Source organism: Carassius gibelio, chromosome A10 (genome assembly GCF_023724105.1).
Source record: "Carassius gibelio isolate Cgi1373 ecotype wild population from Czech Republic chromosome A10, carGib1.2-hapl.c, whole genome shotgun sequence".
Taxonomy (NCBI): Eukaryota; Metazoa; Chordata; class Actinopteri; order Cypriniformes; family Cyprinidae; genus Carassius; species Carassius gibelio.
In genome coordinates, this window is record NC_068380.1 from 14011263 (window position 1) to 14034203 (window position 22941).

Below are 22941 nucleotides of genomic sequence, written 5' to 3' on the forward strand. Positions count from 1 at the left end.
ATTAATTATTAATGTTGAAAAATGTTATGCTGCTTAATATAAATAAATTTGTCAGGATTCTTTTAATGAATAAAAAGTAAAAAATTACAGCATTTATTTAAAATGGAACTATTTTGCAACAATATACACTACCGTTCAAAAGTTGGGGTCATTAATTTTTCCTTTATTTTTTTGAAAGAAAGTAATACCTTTATGCAGCAAAGATGTGTTAAATTGAGGAAAAGTGACAGTTAACACTTACATTGTTAGGAAAGATCTATATTTTCTGTAAATGCTCTTCTTTTTAACTTTTTATTAATAATTAAATCCTAAAAAAAAGTACTACTAGCTACTATACTATAGGCTAGCCTACTATTTCGATCTGCTATTGTGTATAATTTGCTACAATAAAAGCAGTAAGGCCCTCTGGCAATATCCAACTAGCATACATATTCAAAGCTGAAGGCAAGCCAAACACATTTATTGGTGACTTTGACAGAAGGTTTGATGGAACACGGGTCGAGTGACAGGTGGGTTACCCAGGTGAAAAAAAGTAAATTTCTATTTTAAATTTTTAGTAGCCCTGCTTTTTTCGGTATTCTAAAGGCTGTAGAATGTTTGTACATACAAGGTTGACTTTCTACAGGTTACATTTAGCTATATCTTCCTTACTGTATGTATGGTACACAAATTTATGAAAAATTACTTTAATTCAACAAATGTTTTTTTTTCAATCCTCCAAAGGCTGTAGTACATTTCAGACTTATTACTGGTAAAATTTTGCCAACATCTCCTTTACTGTACATACAGTACATAATTATTCTAAGAAAACAATTACTGTAATTCAACAAATGGGTTTTTTATGTTCCAAATGTTGTAGTCCTAGTGTCCATAAATAATAAAATATAAAATATTGCAAATATAAACCTTACAGTACATACAGTACATAATTATTCTTAAAAAAAAAACAATTACTGTAATTCACCACAAGGTTTTTTTAAGTTCTGAAAGGTTGTAGTACGTTCCTAGTGGTGAGACTTACTCACTACAGTTTAAATTTAGCAAATATCAACCTTACTGTACATGCAGTACATAATTCATCTTTACAAAAACTGTAATTGACCTAAAGGATTTTCTCATGTTCCAAAGGCTGTAATACATTTGTAGTTATGATGCTGACTTAATACTGGTGCGATTTTGCCAATATCTTCCTTACTGCACGTACAGTACATAATTCTTAGAAAATAATTAAAAAATACTGTGGTTCATCAAAAAGGTTTTTATAGTACATAAGGCTGTCATATGTTTGTAATTACAAGAATGATTTACTACAGGTGAAATTTTGCCAATTTCTATCTTACTGTATAGTACGTACAGTACATACTTATTATTTGAAAACAATTACTGTCATTCACCAAAAGGTTTTTTTTCATGTTCCAAAGGCTGAAGTAAGTTAGTAGTTACAAGACTGATTTACTACAGGTGAACATTTGCCAATATCTCCCTTACTGTACATGCAGTACGTCATTCATATTCAAAATCAGCTACTGTAATTCAACAAATGGGTTTTTTGTTTTCCAAAAGGTTTTCATGTTCTAAAGGTTGTAGTACTCTCCTAATGGCCTTGGATTTTATAGCAAATTATTCATATTCATTTATGTATGGATGTATGTGTGTGTGTGTGTGTGTTTGTGCACTTGTGTTTGTATGTATTGTGCATGCCTAATTATTAGACAAGTTGATATTCTGACCATAGTTTTTATTTTAACAAGCAGATTTAACAAATTCCACACCACATTAATCTTAATAACTACAATTAATTTTATATTTAATTTAATCATTTATAAGTGATATATAATTGTCCATAAGGGCTGGAAGTGAAAACATTCATATATCAAGGTGTGCATAATTATTATTATATAAGTGTAATTTTTACTTAAGATATTATAGTTCCAACGTAATCTTGATTTTACAATGTATAAATTACATGAATTAATGTTATAGATTTTACCATACCACAGAGTCATTATTTTCAGTGTAGATTTTCTTTTAACAATAAAATGAGGAAAAAAAGTTATTAAGATTGATGAGGTTTTGGAATTTGTAAAATGTGCTTGGTTTAAAATTATGATTACTTGCCTAAAATGTATGAATGCACTGTACACAGACACACACACACACACACACACACACACACTCTTGCATTTGTGGTTTGCGGGGACTCTCCATAGGTGTAAAAGTTTTTATACTATATAAACTGTATTTTCTATCACCCTACACAAACCCTACACCTAAACCTACCCTTCACAGAAAACTTATGGAAACATTTGAATTTCAGAAAAAACTGTTTTGTTTGTTTTTTAAGCCTTTTGTTTTACTGGGACACAGGAAATGTCCTCATAAACCATGATTATGTTGTACTACCCATGACATTATACACATTTGTGTCCTCATAAACCATATATAACACAAAAATAAATAAATAAAAAATTAACAAATATGAATGTGAATTAGGTGAATTTTAATGAATTAGTTTTTAATTAAAATATGTGAGTGCCATTCAAGCAGTAAGGCTGTTATTGTGAAAATGTAACCTGTAGAGAGTCAGTCTGGTCACTAGGAATGTACAGCAACCTTTGGGGAAAAAAAACTTTTTTCTAAGAATAATTAACCTTTTAACCCTTTTGGTCAAATACAGTATATGTATTCGATAGTTAATTATGTACTGTATGTACAGTAAGGGTGATATTGGCAAACGTTCACCTGTAGTAACTCAGTCTCGCAACTAGGAATGTTCTACAACCGTTAGAACATAAAAACCTTTTTTGATTAATTACAGTAATTGTTTTCTAACAATAATTATGTACTGTACATACATTAAGGGAGATATTGTCTGTAGCAACATATTGGTTAAATATTTTCTGTCAGTTTGCCAGAAAATTTACTATGACATTTACTATGGCTTTGTAAATATAATTTGTATTAATTATTGGACTTCGTTTTGTACTGAGAGGTAAACTTGCAGACGGTCCCTAAAGCAGCCTAGGCGAATATCCAGCGAATATCAAACCTAAAACCAACTTTACAACGCTTATGTAAAGAACGAAATTAGTGCGCGAAAACAGAGCACTTTAAATACATTATAGAATTGTACTTTTTTCACCTGGGTATCCGTGACAGGTGCGCGTATAGCAGTGACAGGTGCGCGTATATCAGTGACGGGTCGAGTGACAGGCGCGTATATCACTGTCGGGTCGAGTAAACGGCGCGTATATCAGTGACGGGTCGAGTGACAGGCGCGTATATCACTGTCGGGTCGAGTGACAGGCGCGTATATCAGTGACGGGTCGAGTGACAGGCGCGTATATCAGTGACGGGTCGAGTGACAGGCGCGTATATCAGTGACAGATCGAGTGACAGGCGCGTATATCAGTGACGGGTCGAGTGAACGGCGCCTATATCAGTGACGGGTCGAGTGAATGGCTCCTATATCAGTGACGGGTCGAGTGACAGGCGCGTATATCAGTGACGGGTCGAGTGAACGGCGCGTATATCAGTGACAGATCGAGAGAACGGCGCGTATATCAGTGACAGATCGAGTGAACGGCGCCTATATCAGTGACAGATCGAGTGAACAGCGCGTATATCAGTGACAGATCGAGTGAACGGCGCCTATATCAGTGACAGATCGAGTGAACAGCGCGTATATCAGTGACAGATCGAGTGAACGGCTCGTATATCAGTGACAGATCGAGTGAACGGCTCGTATATCAGTGACAGATCGAGTGAACGGCGCGTATATCAGTGACAGATCGAGTGAACGGCGCGTATATCAGTGACAGATCGAGTGGCAGCAGTGGCAGGTTGAGTGACAGGCGCACATAGCAGTGACAGGTCTCAGTGGCAGCTGCCCCTGCCACGCAAAGATTTTACCCCCTCTCGTTTTTGTTTGACTACATCTTTATCAGTCACTTGTCGCACAGTTCTTATTTCTCCATTCTGTAAACCAACTTCAAACAGCGCTCTGTGTGTAGTTTTCTGTAGTTTATAGGAGAGCCAGGCATTCTGTCCAGAGTCCACATCAACAGCCACCACTTTAGTGACCAGATATCCAACCTCTGCAGCACGAGGCACAATCTCAGCCACCACAGAAGCACCAGTCTGTACTGGATACAGAACCTGAGGAGCGTTGTCATTCTCATCTTTAATTATAATGTCCAAAGTCACATTAGTGCTGAGGGGTGGAGAGCCTCCATCTTGTGCTTTCACACAAACATGAACACTTTTCATTTGCTCGTAGTCAAAACTGCGCAGTGCGTGAATCACTCCACTGTCAGCATTTACGGATATAAAAGAGGAAGCAGGGGATCCACGCACTGTAGTCTCATCTAGAAGATACGAAATACGAGCGTTCTGATTCCAGTCATCATCTCGAGCACTCAGAGTAAATATGGACAAACCAGGTGGATTGTTTTCAGTAACAAATGTAGTGTAAACACTCTCTTGAAACCTGGGCGGATTGTCGTTAACATCTGATACTTTAAGATTTAACGTTTTCTGAGTAGAAAGCGCAGGAGACCCTGAATCTATAGCCGTGATTGTGATGTTATATTCTGCCACACGTTCACGATCTAAAGCAGCATCGGTGACTAAAGTGTAATAATTTCGCAGTGAAGACTGGAGTTTAAATTGATTTTTTCGATCTACCATACAGTCAACATGGCCATTTTCTCCAGCATCTAGATCTTTGACACTGAAAATAGCGATAGTGGTGCCAAGAGGTGCGTCTTCACTCACTGAGCTTGAAAATGACATAACACTAATAACAGGTGCATTGTCGTTTACATCAGTTAAATCAACTATGACTTTCGCCGAGTTTCCTAAACCACCCTGGTCTTTGGCCTCGATGCCAATTTCATATTTTTTTGATTTTTCAAAGTCAAGCACCCCAGTTAGAGTAATAACGCCTGTTGTTTCATCTATTTCAAACACTTCATTTATGTTTCCCTTTAAATTAGCAAAGCTGTATGAGATCAAGCTATACATTCCACTATCTGCATCACTTGCCTTAACAGTTGTAATATATGTTCCCTTAGGCGTATTTTCCGCTATTGTTGCCTTGTAAACGGATTGGTTGAATACTGGTGCGTTGTCATTTGCATCTAGTACAGTAACCTCTATTTTCATATTACCAGATCTCTGAGGGTTTCCTCCGTCGACTGCTGTGAGAATCAGAGACAGTCGTGGATGCTGCTCTCTGTCTAGAGGCTTCTGAAGCACCATTTCAGCATATTTAACTCCATCGGGGCGCGAGTGTTGTTTCAGAATAAAATTATTGTTGGTTGACATTATATAATTTTTGAGAGCATTCACACCCACATCAGGATCATCTGCGCTTCCTAATAAGAAACGAGCCCCATTTGTGGCTGATTCACTTATTTCAAGATTAATTTCATCTTTAGGAAAGGTTGGCGAATGATCGTTTACATCCAGTATTTCCACCGTAACATGATGCAGTTCCATTGGATTATCAAGAATTATTTCAAACGTGAAGCTGCACGGAGTAGTTTCAGCGCAAAGCTGCTCTCGGTCGATTCTCTCCTTTACAACCAAGATCCCTTTGTCTGTTTTCAGCTCTACGTACTCAGTGCTGTCGCCAGACACGATACGAGCCTGACCCGAGCGCAGTCTTTGTACATTCAGACCAAGATCATGAGCTATATTTCCGATAAGTGACCCTTTCTTCATTTCCTCTGGAACCGAGTAACGAATCTGTGCGTTTGTGTTTGAAATCGAACAAGCAGCCATGATGAATAAGACCCTCCATAAGAAAACACGATCCAGTGGCTGTCCTCGAGACTGGTATTGAATCCATCTACATGCTCTAAACACAAGCATTTTTATAGGTTACCTATTCAAAATACAAACTACAGAGGATTTTCCGCAGTCAATATATCCACAAATACATCCAGTTTGTTTGCTATAAGTCAGTGAATGTCTCCCTTCATCGATTCTCTTTAGTCTCTTCCAGAATCTCCTAACAGCATCCCTACAGCACAGCTCCACCAACCACTGGCGATACCCTTGCGTTTCTACAAATCAACAGCGGCCCTTAGAGTTAAAAACGGGAAGCAACAATAATAAAATATATGACATGTCCCAGAACTAGAACTGCATTGCTTTCAATTATTTGATAATGATTAAAGGATAAAACATCCATACAAATGTTAAAGTTACTGTACACTGAAAAGTGCTAGATAATATTATTGAAAAAAACAAAAAACAAAACATAATTTCGTGGTAATATTACAGATTACATATTTGCCTTCACAGACAAAAAATAAAATAAAATAAATAAAAATAAAAATTATAGCCCCTAAGGCTACTTAAATATTTAAAGCGTAATACAAGGTCCCGTTCGTTAACATTAGTTGTTGAATTATTAACTAATAACAAGTCATAATTGTACAGATTTTATTAATCTGTATTCATGTAATTACTTTTTCCATTTTCAAAGATTGTTCAAATTGTTGAACAAAATTAATATGTCCAACTAGAATCGTTAAAATAAATATAAATTTACCAATAACGGCTTCTAAAAATCGTTTTATTATTATTATTTTTTTTTTTTTATTGTAGCGAATGTATTACGTAATGTTAATGAATTGAAACTTATTATAATGTGTTATAGATTTACCATGGTTTAACATACCATTTTTACTAACCACAATTCACTGTATTTCATTTTAATTTTATATATACTTTTTAAGAACAGGTGATCTTAACATTTCTGTCAACTCGGGATCCTCTAACTAATTGATATCTATTTTGCAGTTCATAATCTAAATTTTTAAGAAGTATAAACTCACCTGTATCTGTGTTTATCCCGAAAAAAACCTCACTTGCTTCTTTGGTAGCAAGAGCAAAGGAAAATAAAACTTTGTCATTTATACCTTCGTCACCATCAGCAGCACTAATATCACTCACTGACAACAGTACCAGTGAATTCTCTCTAACTTCAGTTTTAAATACTGACTGTTAACACATTGGGTCATTATCATTTACATCCAGGGCCGGGTTTCCCAAAAGCTTCGTAAGCCTACCGAGGTGTAGGAAATTTGCTGTCGCTTTTCCTCGAGTCAGTCGTCATGCACACTTCATAATTATACTCTAATTATACTAAAAAGTCAAGTTCTCGTCATATTGCTCTTCATTCGCAAATCTGTAAGTTCAGACAGCACTTCAGGAAATCTGTCAGCCACAGTCACAGCCACGTTAATGGAGACCACAGCTGAGCGAGAGAGTTGTCCGTTTTCTTCCACAACAACAGTCAGTCTTTGTTTCACCGCATCTTTATCAGTCACTTGTAGCACAGTTCTTTTTTCTCCATTCTGTAAACCCACTTCAAACAGCGATAGCGCTGACCATTTCAGCACTATCGGGATGAACAGCTCCCGAAGAATTCAACAATAGGCGCGTTCGATTTTAAGCAGAGCTGCATAGAATGATCACTGTATGACATCAAAGTACCGCGAGAGCGATAAGAGAGCACACGAATCCAATGCATTCTAATCGCTCTTGCGGTGCTTTGATGTCATACAGTAATCATTCTGTGCAGCGCTGCTTAAAGTCGAACGCGCCTAAATAATTTAGAGTTTTCAGGCTCGAAGGGGGGAAAAAAAACATCCATATAATTGCAGCACAAGCCAGTCAATTTTCCATCTGTTTCCAATCAAAAGTAATTTAGGTAATTTCTCAAAAGAATAAAACAAAGATATGTGAGAATTCAAGTATTTGCCATTAGCAATCCATATAAATCACCCACCGCGACATTTCAATCACTTAAAACAGCGTGACATTCTAAAACATTTAATTTGAAAACACTTAAAGTGCCTTTAAAACAGTGATATTAAAAGATCAAGTGCATTATGCTCCTTATTTATGATTTATTGCGTTCTTAACACAGGCAAGCAAATGAGCATGTAACATAAACTTGATATGTTAAATGGTTAAGCGTCTTCTTTATAATGGTTTTCTATGGGAAAATGTTAATATTAAACTTTGCACATCGCGTTTATATTCTGGGTTAATCTGTTTACCTGTACAAAGTGTGCATCATCAATAAGTATTCTGTATTTTGCCTTTAAATATCACTGTCTTACTCCATTACTACTAAATGCAAACCTCATAAAAAAATAATAATAATAAAAAATAAAAACTGGCGGTCAGCGGAGGAAAGCATTGTTTGCTCTTCATGTGGGCGTTACTGTAAGGATGTGACCTCATGTGAAAACTATCAATAGACTGCTCGATTCTCAGACTCTCCTTGAAATTAAAACTTGATACAAAGTTAAAAAATAAAAACCAATAAAATAATAGAGCGGAGCTCTGTGGAATCCACGGTTCCTCAAACTCAAACTCAATATATGTGTATGTGTGTACGGCATGTACTGTGTGTATATTTCAAAGCCGACATTACTAAACAATTAAATAACATCAACAGGTTGAACAAGCGAATATTTGTGGTGTAATGGCCATAAAGACAAACAGCAAATTACTAATATTAATTTAATCTATTCCTGCAAGGGTCTTACCATTTCTTGTTGCTCAGATTTTTCAAGAGTGTTCTTTTCCTTCATTGCGCGCTGCATGGTCTCAGCGAAACTCGGGTCCACTACTAAAACATTCTGTCCACCGAGTGTAGAAAACTTACAGTCACTCTTCCTCGAGTCAGTCGTCATGCACACTTCATAATTATACCCGTGCGGCAGAGTTCCAGTGACTCCTGTGTCTGCGTAATGCGGTGGATAGTACGGTATAACAGGCAGATTGGACTGATATAAGAAGCGAGATTGTCTCCACCTGTAGATTTTCACTGATATTATGACAACCACACAGGCGATAAATAGGAAAGAAACCGCCGCCAGAGCGAGAACTAAATAAAAAGTCAAGTTCTGATCATATTGTTTTTCTTGCGTAAAATCTGTGAATTCTGACAGCACTTCAGGAAAGCTGTCAGCCACAGCCACGTTAATGGAGACCACAGCTGAGCGAGAAGGCTGTCCATTATCCTCCACAACAACAGTAAGTTTTTGTTTTACTGCATCTTTATCAGTCACTTGTCGCACAGTTCTTATTTCTCCATTCTGTAAACCAACTTCAAACAGCGCTCTGTCTGTAGTTTTCTGTAGTTTATAGGAGAGCCAGGCATTCTGTCCAGAGTCCACATCAACAGCCACCACTTTAGTGACCAGATATCCAACCTCTGCAGCACGAGGCACAATCTCAGCCACCACAGAAGCACCAGTCTGTACTGGATACAGAACCTGAGGAGCGTTGTCATTCTCATCTTTAATATTGATAGTTACTGTCACTTCAGAGCTCAAGGGCGGGGATCCTCCATCTCGAGCTGTCACATTAAAGGCAAACGATTTCAACTGTTCAAAATCAAATGATTTAACTGCATGAACAGTGCCAGTATGTGAATCTACAGATACGAGAGAACTTAGCGGTGCACCACGCTTGTCTTCATCCTTCAAGAAATAAGACAATTGCGCATTGGGACCCCAGTCAGCATCATTTGCTTTAACAGTCATTATAGTCAGACCAGGAGAATTATTTTCACTAACAAATGATTTATATTCCTCGAACTCGAATACTGGCGGATTGTCATTCACATCAGATATTTTTACAGTAAGCGTTTTGTTTGCGTGGCGCGCAGGACTTCCATTGTCTGATACTAAGATCGTTATGTTATATTCAGAGAGACTTTCTCGATCAAGCACATCATCAGTAACTAAACTATAATAGTCCGTGAGAGATGACTCAATTTTAAACGGTATATTTAGATTGATTGAGCACTGAACAAGGCCATTTTTACCAGAATCTGCGTCCTCTACGTTAATGACGGCTAAAGTTGTTCCCACTGGGGCATTTTCAGGAAGGGTGTTTGAGAACGACATCAGCTGTATGGTTGGAGAATTGTCATTCTCATCAATTACATCTATGATAATTTTGCAGGTATCTGCATGACCTCCTTTATCTCTCGCTTTAATATTTATTTGATAACTATTTTGAGACTCATAATCTAAATGATCAAGAAGTGTAATTTCACCTGTGTCTGTATTTATCTCAAAAAGCTCCCTTGCTTCTTTGCTTGCTACAGCGAAGGAATAAGAAACCTGGCCATTTACACCTTCGTCAGCATCAGCAGCACTAATAGTACCGATAACAGTACCAGCAGGTGAATTCTCTCTTACTTCAGTTTTAAATACTGACTGTTTGCACACTGGAGCATTATCATTAGCATCCAGAACAGTGACGTGAATTTTTACCGTGCCTGATTTCTGAGGTGATCCACCATCAGTTGCCACAAGAACCAATTTAATCTCATCGCGTTCCTCTCGGTCTAGTTCTCGTTGTAAAACCATCTCGATGTATTTGTTGCCATCAGTCTGACTATGAACCTCCAGTTTAAAATTATCAGTTGGATGTAGTTTATAGCTCTGTATGCCATTTAGACCTACATCTGTATCTATTGCGCTATCCAAAGGAAACCTAGTTCCAGAAATTGCATTTTCACTTACTTCTATATTAACATTTTCTTTCGGAAATACCGGAGCATTATCGTTTATATCGTTCACCTCAACTGTGACTCGATGGAGTTGGATAGGATTTTCAACGATAAGATCAAAGCTGAAACTGCAAGGCGTCGTTTGCTTACAGAGCTCCTCGCGATCAATCCTTTCTTTAACTACTAAAGTCCCTTTGTCTCTGCTCAGATCAACATACTGTCGTCCGCCCTTTGTTACCACGCGAGCTTTTCCAGATATTAGTCTACTTATCTCTATCCCCAGATCCTTGGCGATGTTTCCAACAAATGATCCCTCTGGCATTTCCTCTGGAATAGAATATCTCGCATTGCAATATATGACGTCCACGCCATAAAAGCAGAGAATGAAAAACACAACCTGCCATTTTGAGTGTGTAGAAACCATCCATGGATTGTGTGCACTGCTCGATAACCTTAAGAAAGCCATCTTGATAAACTGCGTCGTCATACGAAGTTGGAACAAGTAAAGATTATAATCCCAAATTAACGCATTTACGTTCTTTTCATCGGAAGAACACTGCAAATGTCCAACCTCAACAAACGCTTCAATAAGGGATGGACTGCTGAGCAAAAACGCGCTCAACTCAGATGTTAATCAACAGCGGCACTCAGAGCTTCAAAGTCGCAAATACAAGACCACCAGCCTTAATGCGACTGTTACAAGCCAAAGTGCAACATCAGTTCAGATCTTAATAAGTACCAGGGGGCTAACCATTTCAGCACTATCAGAATGAACAGCACCCGACGAATTTAATCCAGAATACAATGCTAAATAAGATTCAAAAACTGAAAAAAGGTACACCTTAAGGAAAAAAGTCTAAAAACTCATCTTTAGCACTTGACATGTCTTGTTGAAATACTGACTATAGTTTATTATTATATTATTATAATATATTATTATTTTAACAAATCTCGTTTAATGTTAATTTATTCTGACAAAATAAAATTTGATGAAACAAACTGAGTGATTGATTTTTGTTGTTGTTAAAGCAACTAAATTATGAAACATTTCACTTTTAATTCTTGTTTGAATAAAAGGTTGTGCTTTGTGCCTGGTTGTACAAACAAATGTATTTAAAGGACAGGTATCAGGACAGATCCCCAGGCTTTTCAGTCTCTATTATAAAATAAATGATTTAAATATGTACATCACATGCATGCAACTAAGTTAATTTAGAACAAATAAGATTTTTTCTTACCTTTAGAAGAATATCCATTATTGGTTTACAGAGGAGAGCATGAAAGACAAAAATGAGATTAAATAAGTTAGGTCTGCTTACATTAAATCAAATCATTAAATAAAAATAAAAAACATATATATATAGCCATGTGTCTCCATGCTTAGAACTTGTCTTGGGGAAACATCTCACAACAAGAACTGGCAAAACTACTGCAGTCCATAGATGAGATTCTCTGTAGTAGTTAAGCAGCTGGTGGACACACTCTATAAACTGACTGCAATTTTGATATTGAGCCTCTTTTTGTTCAGGGACTTATTATGTGAAATTTGTTGAATTATGTCTCACGGTGTTGAATCTTTTTTTATGTTCATACATGTTCAAACATGCTATTTTTTCTTATATATTTCCAAAAGATAGCAAGTCAGTTTATTCATTTTTATTTTATTTATTTTATTTATTTTGTCCTGTGTAAATTTGCCTTTTTTTTTTTTTTTTTTTTTGAAGTACTACTACAAGACAACAAACATTTTTATCTTTATTGGGCAAGTACTTGCTTGTGTGAAAGTTTGTTCTTTGAAAGCTTAGTTTTTAGATTAAAAAAAGTTACAAATTCAATATTTTAAACCATTGTTTAAAAGATTTACAAATATTTTTGGAGATACTTCCTGACAATTAAAAGGGTGTAGGGTGTAGGGTGTAGGGTGTGGGGAATAAAATAAAATAATGTAGAGTGGGAAATTAAATGGGAAAAGAAAAATGAAATGACTCACAATTCCATTTTATTACCTTATTTGAATATTATTAGTGCTGTGATGATTTTAATTGTTCTTTTTACGAGAATCATAGCAGTAAGTCTTTGACTTTACATATGAATTAATAAGTATGTATATTTTAAATCAGCTAAATAGGCATGACAGAACACCTCAAATATGTACAACTCTGACAGAGAATACTGACTGTGAGGCTAATGATACATAGATCAGAAATGTCTGCAATTTCTGGACAGAATCAGGACAGAATCACAAAAACAAACATACAAAGTGGAGCCGGTACTAACAGAATGTATTAATTTGCCAGAGTGGGGTATAGCAGAGTCCTTCACCAGTGGTGTCACTACTACATGTATTTGTTGCTGTTTTTTTTTTTTTTTTGTTGTTGTTTTTTTTTGTTTTTTTGTCACAATACAAAGTTTGAGAGAAAGGAAGTGTGTTTTTATTGTAAGACGTGATGACTTAAAGTCACTGGTGCGTGAGCCTGTGGTTAGATATGTATCATAATTGTAAGAGCTGCGGAGAGTTCCTGCTCCATTCACCTCTATATAGGTGGGAGGAAGATAGGCATTGGGAACAGCAACTGCTCCATCAAACAACAGTCTGGGCTTTCTCCTGTGACAAAACTTCAATGCCACGATCAGTATGATAAACGTCAGGAAGAAGGTGGACACGCAAACTAATGCAATTATCAAATATGACGTTAATTTAGAGTCGTTGTCCTCATAAGTCATATCTTTAAGTTCAGGAACTTCAGAAAGGTTGTCAGAGATGAGTAAATTTACAGCACATGTCATAGACAGACAGGGATATAAAATAACAAGGTTCTGCTTCATATTTTCTGATTCAGAAATGTCTCGTTGTGTTTTGATCTCTCCACTATAGAGACCTATAGTGAACAGTCCCGGATCAGCCGATTTGACAATCTGATAGGACAGCCATGCATTCTGTCCAGAGTCAGCATCTATAGCGATCACCTTGGACACCAGTGAGCCTGAGAGAGTCACTGTTGGGACCATTTCATTCATTAAAGACTTTCCATCAGGAACAGGGTATAATATCTGTGGAAAGTTATAATTTTCATCTGTTTTGAAGACTTTCACACTCACGTTACTGCTGAGTGGTGGACTAGGTCGTATTTTAAGACACAGTATGCCTTTGAACCGCACAGTTCCTCTCGGTCGATCCTCTCCGTCACAATAAATTCACCTTTTTGTAGGTTAATCTCACAAAAACGATCGACCAAGAAAAAAAAAAAATCCTAACATAGTCGCCATTTCTTAATGTCAGTTGATATTTAATTCAGTCTCCACAGTCCACAGTGATATATTTACATCAGCCCGCAGACCTATACAATGATGCGTGTATAATATAAAATTATAAAGGATGCTGCATTCTTGGTCAATAGCGACCCTCTGAGTTTGCTTATCACATTACAATTATGCCTCAAGATGGATTTAAACTAAAGTGGGGCAAAGTCATATAAACACAATAAAACTGATATGTAAATGAATAAATGATTAATTAATTAATAAATAATACGGGACTGAGTGTTTCTCAGTTTTTGTCTTTAAATTTACTGATTTTAAGTTACAATGATAACACTTTACTTGAAGATTATTAAGGTATACATAATGTACATTGCAATGCATTATATCTTTTCAAAAATAAATGTAACCAATATTAAAATGTACTATAATATTTGCAGATTCTTGGTTATTTCTGAAATTGATTGCTTATCATATAATATCATATAATTTCTAAGTATATTTTCTACATTCTAAAGGTGTAACAATTAATAGATAAGAACTAATGTATTATAACAATTGTTCATGAGATCATACAATGCATTATAAGGTGCACTGGTGCATTTAATGCATTAAAAATACTTAATGCTTCATATAAATAAGTAAAGTCTTACAGACAAAAGCCTCATTTATAGAATTGTTTAATGTGCTTCATGAAATAAATGACAACTTGATATAAATATTTGCTGAAAAAAGGAAAATAGTCTAAAACAATATCATAATTATATTATTTGACATCATTTGGTCAAATAATAGTAGAATCATAGATAGCCACAGCTCTCCGGATTTGGAATTCATGACTGTCAAATGCCGCCCATTCTTTTTACAGAGACAGTTAACAGTAGTGATTGTTATTCCTGTTTACATACCATCCGATGCGAATGTCAGCATAGCTCTTACTCTCTTGCTAGATTCCATAGCATGTTCATCCTAATGGAGTGCACATAATAGCTGGAGATTTTTCATTAGGCAGATCTGAAAACAGCACTTCCACACTTCTTCCAGCATGTTAAATGCCCGACTAGAGGGGATAACACACTTGACTCTGTGTACACCAACATTAAACATGCATATAGAGCTATCCCTCTCCCTCACCTAGGCCAGTCAGACTACCTCTCTATGCTTCTTATTGCTGCATCTACTACCCTCAGAAGAAGAACAACACCACTCACAAAGACTGTTTCTATATGGCTCGAAAATGCACTTCCTCAGTTTCAGGACTGTTTTACACATACTGACTGCGAAGTTTTTCAACATCATGACCTGGCTGTTCACACTGAGGTGGTACTGGCTTACATTAAGTACTGCATGGACAACTTCAGAGTGAATAAAATAATCCGGGTTTTTCCTAACCAGAAGCCCTGGTTGACCAGCCAAGTCCACAAGTTCCTTAAAGATCGGAAAGCTGCCTTTAGGTCAGGTGATAGAGCTCTTTACAGTGCCACCAGAGCCAACCTGAAGAGAGGAATTAAGGATGCAAAAAGGGACTACAAAAAGAAGGTAGAAGATCACATCACAGATGGCAATTCACGACAGGTATTGCAGGGCACCTAACAAACTTCAGAGGCAGCAGATGTGCAGCTTGGAAAAGCTTGCCTCTGCTGACAGAAGAACTGAACTGCTTTTTTGCTAATTTTGACACACCACAGCAGCAAAAAACCACACCACCTCAGCCAACACCAGACCCTAGTACCCCCCACTCACTATCCAGGAGCATGAAGTGAGGCGGGTGCTCAGAACAGTGAACACAAGGAAAGCTGCATGCCCTGATGGCATCCCACACTGTAAAAAAAAATATGCCTCTCCAACATAAAAATTTCTAGTGACCCGTTGCACCTAAAATTTTTAGTTGGCCCAATTTAAGTTGCGGAAACCAACTTTTTTGTGTTGTGCTGACTACCCCTGCATGTAGACTGAACTTGAAATAGAATGTTGTGTCAATTAAATATTTTCTGTTGACTAAACATAGCTTGTTGGGCCAACAAGCAGACTCAAATTGAAATAAAATGTTGTATTAAATATTTATTCTTGGTCAAAATAGTCTATTTTTCATTATTTCAAATAAATTACACACTAGGCTTTGATAAAAAAAACATTTTATTTATTTATTTAAATACATATGAATTTGCCTGTTAGGCTCAAGTAAAATATTACACAAGTATTCAACCAGTGCCGAAACAAACATCATGAGGGAATTTGTGAAGTCTCCCAGATTGTCCATGACAACTTCCTCCTCCACTACTACAGCCACATTGACCACTGTGGGATAAGGTCCTGAGTTGGTAGAACTGTCAGTCACTTCATTTTCATGGCCTTTGTGTGTGGCCCCAGTGCCTCAGTATCCTGTGAAACACAATAAATGTCTTTTAGTGTCAGACTGAAAGCATAATGTCTTATGCAATCACTACTGCATCACAAACAGTAATACCATAATAAAGATATTCAAATTAATTACCTTAATAGTCTTTGAAATTGAAGCTGGCTCTCTCAAGTACAGGGGAAGACCACTAAGAACAGCAGACCTTCAATGAGTAGTTAGATCTGTGGTCTGCCAAAAAGACCATCAATAAGACATTATTAAGTCGCTTAATTAACAAAGGGGTTACACATATACTCTACCAACAGTTTAGGATCACCTACTCTTTTCACCATTGGGCGTCATTTCAACCAACTTCATGAAATAGTTTCCTGAAATACAATCAAGATTACAATCTGAGAGGGATAATCAGCTAACAAGTGCAGCAAGTCTACAGATCCCTTAAATAGATACTCCACCGAAAAATGTAAGTTCTGTCATCATATACTCATCCTCATGTTGTTTCAAACCTGTATGAATTTCTTTCTTCTGCTGAACAGAAATGAAGATATTTAGAAGAATGTCAGTGGGGTATCCCTTTAAGACTGTTTGAATAACATTACCAGAGTCTACTTAGGTCAGATACTGAGTGGTTTTCTAACAGTCCTAAAATAGGTCTCAAACATGCTGTGCGCACGATGGCTGTTTTTTGTTCAGTCATATTGACCAAAAGCATGTCAGGTGACTTTCATGAGGCTGATCAAGATTAACCAATGGTGAAATGAGTCAATTCTGCCCAGTATGTAGGTGATGGTCAAACGGAGCTATATGATAGGAGAAAAACAGCTTAATACTACACCAAAATATTTCTCTCTAATGCATACATGTTGATCTCAAGGTCTTAATCGGGGAAGTTGACTGCTTTGCCCATTTTGTTATCCATACCAATTGAAACAATAAAATAGCACCATAATCAAAATCTCAACCAAGGTTCCATGTACACTCCATGTAAATAAGATAACGTAAACAATACGTGTGGCATCCCACAAGCAAAAAAAATAAGCCATCATCTCTGAACGCCATTTATGGCATACATTATATTATGTATTTGCGGGATTTGTACATGTATTGTAGATCATCAAAATCAAGTATACATTGAACCTTTTTGACAAATTCTGATCATATAATATAATTCTATTGTTTACATAATGAGCAATGGATAAATGTCACAAGACAATTATCAACTCAACTGCCAGAGACCTTGAAATTAAAATGTTGAGTTTTGCAGTTAAGTTTTTGTGGATCAGTGAGCTGTTGGCAGTTTGTTCTCTTAAACAGGTATCAGTAAATTATGTTACACTGTTTAACACTGTTATATTTTATACAAAGAAATGATTAATATACCTGGGCATCCAGTTGTTCCAGAAGTTCATCCAAGTTGTTCCACCTTCCCAGTCTTGCTTTTGGCTCTGTACATCTTTAGCAACCCCTGGGTGTGATTGTCCAGCGATGTCAGGAATGCTGACTTCAGGTCAATACGGTAGATGCGGAAGAATTCAGCACAAACCCGTGGGTAATGAAAGATTCAGAAGCAAACAATTAAAAGCAAAGCAACTTATTTCTTAGCCTAAATTATCAGTCACTCTGTGATAGCAAAAGCACAAGTTGTCAAGACTAGCTGTCTGTTACAGTCAATTATCATATATATCATAAGCCAAAATGCAAATGGAATTTGAAAATATTGACCATTAAAAATATTAAACGGAAACATGTAACCGTTTGGAAAACTGATAACGTTAAACAGCTTACAAATCTGATAACATTAGCAGCTATTAATTTTCGTGTTAGCACAACTCTTTATTTATTTTTATCAGACTGAAATGTTATTTCACTCTTGCAAATTGAGGCTTTGTGCAAAGTACTAGCTGCTAACACGAAGGCACATGTGCTTTGAATGCCACTAACAGTTAGAACTAACGTTAGCCTAAATTATCAGTCACTCCGTGATAGCAATAGCACAAGTTGTCAAGACTAGCTGTCTGTTACAGTCAATTATCATATATATCATAAGCCAAAATGTAAATGGAATTTGAAAATATTGACCATTAAATATATTAAACGGGAACATGTCATGCTTAATAACCGTTAGGGTCGACTTTAAATCACATGCCAGTTGGAAAGGAATGCTAAGCTTTATGAGTTAAACGTTATTTTCCAGCACTGCTAATCACTGTAGGTACTCACAATAAAGCTATTTCAAACTTTGTTGATAGACAATCGATATATTATTAACCTAAATTTGCTCATTAACTCGCAGCACAAAGTACTCACCAATGCAATGTCGTGACTCCAGCCTGCTGCAGCGCTGCCTGGTAGAACTCCTTTGCGCATGCTCAGACGATTGACGCTGTTCTCTCTTGCTCGGCCAACATAATATTTTTTGTGCAACGTTAAAAGTTATCTCAACATAATTATTTATTTTCTCTTGATGAACATTTTGTAGTACAATCATGGAAATCATGCAATCATTGACCAAACATATTTTTCTTTTTTGACACAACCATTATGTTGAGCCAACATGTATTTCCTCATTTGTACAACTTTTTGCATCAGTAATTTTTTACAGTGCAGGGAAAGTGCTTAAGCAATGTGCTGACCAGCTCTCAGGAGTCCTCGCCAACCTCTTCAACCTTTCTCTGATACAAGCCTCAATTCCATCCTGCCTGAAAACTTCCATTATTATCCTCATACCAAAGAAATCAGCCACAGATAGCCTCAATGACTATCGCCCAATTGCCCTCACACCAATTATCATGAAGTGCTTAGAGAGGCTGGTTCTACACCATCTGAAGACCTGCCTCCCCTCTACCTTCAACGCACATCAATTTGCCTACAGAGGTAACAGATCAACTGAGGATGCAATAGCCATATCTCTCCATAATGCGCTGTGAGGATGCTTTTTATTGACTACAGCTCAGCCTTCAATACCATCATACCGGACATTCTCTTCAGCTAACTCACAGATCTGGCTCCCCTCAGGTGAGGGTGGGTGCTAAGCCCAATTCTATACTCTTTCTACATGCATGACTGCCGTCCAGCCCATCACCAGAATACCATTATCAAATTTTCAGATGATACTACAGTGGTGGGCCTAATTACAAAGGGGGATGAGACTGCCTACAGAGATGAGATCCTGAGACCATCAGAGTGGGGTTCAGCTAATAACCTAATACTTAACAACACCAAAACAAAGGAAATAATCCTTGGCTTTAGAAGGCACAGGGCAGACCCAGCTCCCCTTCACATCAATGGAGACTGTGTAGAGAGGGTTCAGACATTCAAATCCCTCGACAGCATCATTTCAGCAGATCTCAAATGGTCAGCCAATACCATAGCAGTCATCAAGACTGTATCGCTCTGCAGGGGAGAGCCCGCTGACATACTGTATCACAGTATGGTATGGCAGCTGTACAGAGGCGGGGAGAAAAAAGGAATACAGTGGATCATCAACACCATTCAGAGAATCATTGGCTGTTCTCTTCCCTCTTCTAAGGACCTTTACAACTCCTGCTGCCTCAACAGAGCTCAGATCATTGGAAAAGACCACTCTCACCCTGGTTCCCACATGTTTAACCTGCTGCCATCTGGCAGGCGCTACAGGTACATTAAATCACGTACAAACAGACTTAAGTATAGCTTCTTCCCCAGAGCTATAATTATGCTGAACACAAACATGCACTGACATGCACTGACCCTACCCCTTCCATCTTATTCAGTGCAATATGTGTATATCATAAGTAACCCCTTTTTTTTTCTTTTTTTTTTTTTGTCTATTGTATGCTAAGCACCTTGCGCAGAAGCTCTGCTGTTTCGTTGTATCTAGTGTACAATGACAATAAAAATAATTCCTAAAAAAATCATTCCAATTAATGCATTTGTAAATAGGCCTCATACCTCGTCATCCTCTTCTGTGTTGACAAGAGTGAGAAAATGTGTTCCAAATGATTCACTTTTAACTGATTTCAGAGTCCCACCAGCAGGAAGTGTGTTTTCATTGTAAGATCTTATGAATCTGAAGTCACTGGTGCGCGAGCCTGTGGTTAGATATGTATCATAATTGTAAGAGCTGCGGAGAGTTCCTGCTCCATCCACCTCTGCGTAGTTGGGAGGAAGATAGGCGCTGGGAACAGCAACTGCTCCATCAAACAACAGTCTGGGCTTTCTCCTGTGACAAAACTTTACTGCCACAATCAATATGATAAATGTCAGGAAGAAGGTGGAGACGCAAACTAATGCAATTATCAAATATGACGTTAATTTAGAGTTGTTGTCCTCATAAGTCATATCTTTAAGTTCAGGAACTTCTGAAAGGTTGTCAGAGATGAGTAAATTTACAGCACAGGTTGTAGAAAGAGAGGGCTGTCCGTTATCCTTCACCGAAATAACAAGGTTCTGCTTCATATTGTCAGATTCAGAAATATCTCGTTGTGTTTTGATCTCTCCACTATGGAGACCTATAGTGAACAGTCCCGGATCAGTCGATTTGACAATCTGATAGGACAGCCATGCATTCTGTCCAGAGTCAGCATCTATAGCGATCACCTTGGACACCAGTGAGCCTGAGAGAGTCACTTTTGGAACCATTTCAGTCATTAAAGACTTTCCATCAGGAACCGGGTATAATATCTGTGGAGAGTTATCATTCTCATCTGTTATGAAGACTTTCACAGTCACGTTACCGCTGAGTGGTGGAGATCCATTGTCTCTGGCAACAACTTTGACAGTCAAGTTTCTGAACTGCTCATAGTCAAACGATCTTACAGCATGGATCACCCCTGTATCTCCATTAATTGATAGAAACGAGGACACTGGGACCCCACTGACTTCACTGGGTACCAGAGAGTACAGTAAAGTCCCGTTCTGTCTCCAATCTGGATCATTTGCACTGACAGAACAAACAGAAGTGCCTGGCTTGTTGTTTTCCCTTATATAAGCACTGTAAGAATGCTGCACAAACACAGGAGGATTGTCATTCACATCTGAGACAAATAAGTGAATTGTCATGGAGGTGGATAAGGGTGGAGATCCCCCATCTGTGGCTGTGATGGTAATGTTGTAATCAGATTCTTTCTCTCGGTCTAGAGCTTTTGTAGTCACTAGAGAGAAATAGTTTTTAACAGATGGGTTCAGCTTGAAAGGAACATTTTGCTGAACAGAACAACGAATTTGCCGGTTTTCTCCTGAGTCTTTGTCTTGAACATTAATGATTCCCACTTCAGTGCCTGGCTCAGAGTTTTCAGGTACTGGATTATTCAAAGATTTAAGGATGATTCTAGGCGGATTGTCATTAACATCAGTTATATCTATCATAACTTTAGCAGTTGATGCTAATCCAGATGCATCTTTGGCCTGAATTCCCAGTTCATAATTTATTTCATCCTCATAATCAATTTCATTGATCAACAAAATTTGTCCTGTTGTCTTATTTACAGAAAATAATTTCACAGCTTTGTCTGATATTCTGCTGAATTCATACGTTACTTCCCCGTTTGGACCTTCATCTGCATCAATGGCGCTCACTCTGATTATTTCTGTTCCTGGATGTGTATTTTCAGCCAGAGTGACCCTATAAACTGACTCACTAAACACTGGGACATTATCATTAGCATCGAGAACAGTGATGTGTATAACAGCAGTTCCAGACCTCTGGGGTGAACCACCATCAGTGGCTGTGAGTATCATATCAATCTCCTTCTGCTCTTCACGATCCAACTCCTTTTCTAAAACGAGTTCAGCGTATTTTCCCCCATCTGCAGTATCATGTACCATCAGATCGAAATTTTCATTTTTCTCTAGTAAATAGCCCTTAACAGCGTTATGGCCAATATCTGAATCATGCGCCTCATCTAAGCGGAATCTTTTTCCTTTAACTGCTGATTCTCTGATTTCAAAGTGAATACGTTCATTCTGAAATCGTGGTGCGTTGTCATTTATATCCTGAATTTGCATAATTATACGATGGACTTCAAGAGGGTTTTCCAGGACGAAATCATAGCTAAGAATGCAGGAAACCCGAGATCCACAAAGCTCCTCCCGGTCTATTGTCTCTGCCACGATTAAATCACCAGTATTCAGATTAATATCACAGTACCGTTTGCTGCTGTCCTCCGTGTCTATCCGAGCTTTACGAGCAGATAATTGTTTCACATCCATTCTTAGATTCTTTGCTATGTTTCCAATCACATACTGGCGCCTCGTTTCTTCCGGAATACTGTAGCTCAGATCATCACAGACGGATCTCAGAGGAAACAGAAGGAAAACCACGGAAAACGCAAAGAAATGACGTAAAAATAACCTGTATTCCATTTTTGAAGATTTGATATTGCACCTTCTCAACAGTAAGTGAATCTTTGACGAATGATGTTATAATTTTTTGTGTGTCGAAGGACTGTTACTCCATTTTGTGCGGCGCTTATTCTAATAGACAGATCTTATATTGCATACATTAGTTGTGGGAGGAGAGACGCATCAGTCTGCACACTTGGTGAATAGCGACACTGTGAGTATTTGTCTGTTCATTGCAACATTCACATATTTATTGAAAATATCGCAGTGATCAACCAAGTGAAGCCTCATGTTTGTTAGCTCGTTTTATTGTAGTATAATTCATATAATTGTGTTGCTATATTCATATTGGAAAATAACTGAAAATTGTCACGCAATCAAAGATAAAATACAACAGACTGTTCTGGCGCTGTCCAGACTTGTGGTGCTGAAACTGGATGACTTCAAAGAC

At 37.5% G+C, this 22941-nt stretch overlaps 2 protein-coding genes and 1 long non-coding RNA gene across 10 annotated transcripts in view; all 3 read right to left on the bottom strand.

Annotated features, from left to right (window-relative positions):
• LOC128021266 (protocadherin beta-16) overlaps positions 1–22941 on the bottom strand; it is a 78095-nt gene that overhangs the window by 51311 nt on the left and 3843 nt on the right. The window contains exon 2 of one of the 7 annotated variants that reach the window (XM_052608359.1): positions 20100–21700. The exons of 2 other annotated variants lie outside the window; for them this stretch is intronic. In XM_052608359.1, the coding sequence (XP_052464319.1) occupies positions 20100–21700 (1601 nt within the window). Of the gene's footprint in view, positions 1–8573; positions 11130–20099; positions 22651–22941 lie in introns of those variants that run through there. 4 more of the 7 variants (XM_052608358.1, XM_052608366.1, XM_052608347.1 and 1 more) reach the window with 4 other exon arrangements.
• LOC128021272 (protocadherin gamma-A5-like) lies at positions 2726–6211 on the bottom strand. Its single transcript, XM_052608372.1, has one exon. The coding sequence runs from the start codon at positions 5875–5877 to the stop codon at positions 3877–3879; it is 2001 nt and encodes a 666-aa protein (XP_052464332.1). The 5' UTR covers positions 5878–6211; the 3' UTR covers positions 2726–3876.
• On the bottom strand, positions 15633–18776 carry LOC128021274 (uncharacterized). Of its 2 annotated transcripts, XR_008185506.1 has the most exons (5): positions 18477–18776; positions 17550–17670; positions 16490–16537; positions 16305–16397; positions 15633–16192 (listed from the first exon to the last, which is right to left on the bottom strand). It is a non-coding gene; the product is annotated as an uncharacterized LOC128021274 (long non-coding RNA). The 2 variants fall into 2 exon arrangements; XR_008185505.1 differs by lacking the exon at positions 16490–16537 and having other exon boundaries at positions 18477–18767.

Excerpts from the sequence above, each read along its gene's own strand:
- LOC128021272 (XM_052608372.1), bottom strand. The coding sequence starts at position 5,877 with ATGCTTGTGTTTAGAGCATGTAGATGGATTCAATACCAGTCTCGAGGA.